General features: G+C 45.0%; 1 protein-coding gene across 1 annotated transcript; it reads left to right on the top strand.

Moving 5' to 3' along the window:
- The first annotated feature begins 1,528 nt into the window (after nucleotides 1-1,528).
- Nucleotides 1,529-2,035, top strand: LOC134286469 (uncharacterized). The gene has a single exon (XM_062848082.1). The coding sequence runs from the start codon at nucleotides 1,529-1,531 to the stop codon at nucleotides 2,033-2,035; it is 507 nt and encodes a 168-aa protein (XP_062704066.1).
- The last annotated feature ends 301 nt before the right edge of the window (nucleotides 2,036-2,336 follow it).

Below are 2,336 nucleotides of genomic sequence, written 5' to 3'. Positions count from 1 at the left end.
GACCGTCTACAATTTGATGTCCGTGTTAGGGAACGGCTTGTGCGTTTTGTACTGGATCGCTCCTGAAATTTTTGGAGCGCTACAAATGCACATTAAATTTCAGGGACAAATGTACAAACCTTAGTAAAACATACAAAATAAACAGACAAAATGTTCACAATAATTTACAAACGTAACACACTCCATGCAACAATCGAAGAATTTTCCATGAATTGGAGAATGCAATCCATGGAAAATTCTTAAAACTACTTTACAACGTATTTACTATATTACAAACGTAACACACTTCCGAAGTTAGGTTCGACGTTTCAGGGTTCGACGCATGGATTTGGATAAATATCCAACTTCGTTAGTCGAAAATATCGAGTTCCAGCTGGATTGATAATATGACAATTTCAGTGTGCAGTCGGGTCTGCAGTCGGCTGCGCAGCCAAAGCAAAATCAAGAAATTGACATTTGTAAGGTGCTACGGTCACCCTTAAGCTGTTAGTACACAGAGTCAAATACCGTGGGGTGCCCTAATTTCGCGCGGGTCCAAATTTCGCTCACTGATAACTAATAGAGATCATAATCATTGAAGTAATTGTTGAATTGTCCTAATTTCACTTCAGGTAGCTTGAGCAGCTTGAGCTTGATTGACCGCCCGCAGTTGCTACTCCAGTATCGCCAGATCAGCTACACTCACACAAGGAACCAATGAGATAGCTGCTTGGGACTAACAGGCATCTTCAATGTGTGAGCGTTGGTGGTCTTGTATTTTTAGGCGACAATGGCGCCTGCTGCGTCAGGTTGCAGGTCAATGGAGAAGGGAAGGCTGATGATGATTGCAATCGCTTGCCCACATCAGGCCGTTGAATCCTCTGCGCCTGCACAAGGTCATGCAGATGTTGGTGTGTTGGTGGGAAATATTTATTTTTAGCGCTTGGATCATGCATTGGTGCAAGGGTGCCAGGCGTAAAGCGATAGATTGTGTGAAGATTACTGTGAAGCGGCACAGTCCGCTTGGTTGCATAACTTGTAGGCGTTATATGATAGATTGACACTGTGCTGTGATAAAAGTTGGAAGGAAGGGAAACGGTTTTTTTTTCAATCCGTTTCTGGTTCTATCTGGCGATCGCTACGAACATACGAATATACATGAGATGTATATGTAAGAGAGAAAGTGAGAGAGAAAGTAGATAGAAAGAGACAAAGTAGGAGGAAAAGGACGAGCCAGGGATTGAACTGATGGCAGCACTGTGCCATTGAGCATCACGCATTCATCGAATACGCAATCGACAGTGTGAATGGACCATTAGTGTAACGCAATGGGGCATGAATGAAGAGGGAAAAAGGAGATGAATAAAGATCACACCAGTTTGTTACCTCGACCTGTAAAGACGTGTTTTACTGCTTTCTCTGCTATTTTTCCATCCAATAGGTCATGGGCCTGTGAAGTAGCCATTTTGTTTTTTGTGCAAAGTGAACACATAGAGACAAGTCGTGGATATTTTGTTGAATTGTTTTGGACATTTTTGAATTCGACAAAATGGAGAAAATCGGTATCGCGAAGTTGACGAACGATAATTACGATTCGTGGAAGTTAGAAGTCGAGTTTTTGTTAGTGAGAGAAGGACTTTGGAAGTACGTCTCGCCGGGAGTGAAGCCGCAACTGGATGCTACCGGTTCGAATGCGGCGGCGGTGGCTGCCTGGGACGAGGGTGACCAACGAGCGCGCGCGACGATCGGTTTGCTGCTGACAAGAAGTCAACACGGACACATCCGGAATACGAATTCCGCGAAGGAAGTGTGGGACAATTTGGAAAAGCAGCACCAGAAGAAGACGCTAACGACCAAAGTGCAACTGCTCAAACGAATTTGCGACATGGAGTACCACGACGGCGACAACATCGAAGAACACTTGATGGAGTTCGAGGATTTGTTCGAGAAGCTGGCTAATGCCGGTACAAAGCTGGACGAAAATCTCCAAGTGGTTCTAGTGTTTCGAAGTTTGCCAAGTTCGTTCGATGCACTGACGACGACGCTAGAAAACTGAGCCGATGATGAGCTGACCCTGCAGCTAGTGAAGGGGAAGATAATTAACGAAGTGCTCAAGCGGCGAGAACCATCGGCAGTGGATTCGGTTGTTCTAAAAGCGGACGAAAAGAAGAAAAGTGTGGGGTGTTTTTTCTGTGAGAAGCTCGGCCATAAGAAGAAGAACTGCATCTTGTGTGTGGCAGCGGCAGAAGAAAGAAGAAGGTGCCAGTAGCTCAGAAGCGAGTGGGCATCGTGAACAGACGAAAGTGTCGAAAAAGCAAGCGAAGGCAAAACTTGCCAAATCGGAATCGGAAGCGTTT

This window comes from Aedes albopictus, chromosome 2 (assembly GCF_035046485.1).
Source record: "Aedes albopictus strain Foshan chromosome 2, AalbF5, whole genome shotgun sequence".
Classification (NCBI taxonomy): Eukaryota; Metazoa; Arthropoda; class Insecta; order Diptera; family Culicidae; genus Aedes; species Aedes albopictus.
This window is presented reverse-complemented; position numbering and strand designations above follow the sequence as displayed.

Bases quoted from the DNA above. Each gene is read 5' to 3' on its own strand.
- LOC134286469 (XM_062848082.1), top strand. From the start codon at position 1,529: ATGGAGAAAATCGGTATCGCGAAGTTGACGAACGATAATTACGATTCG.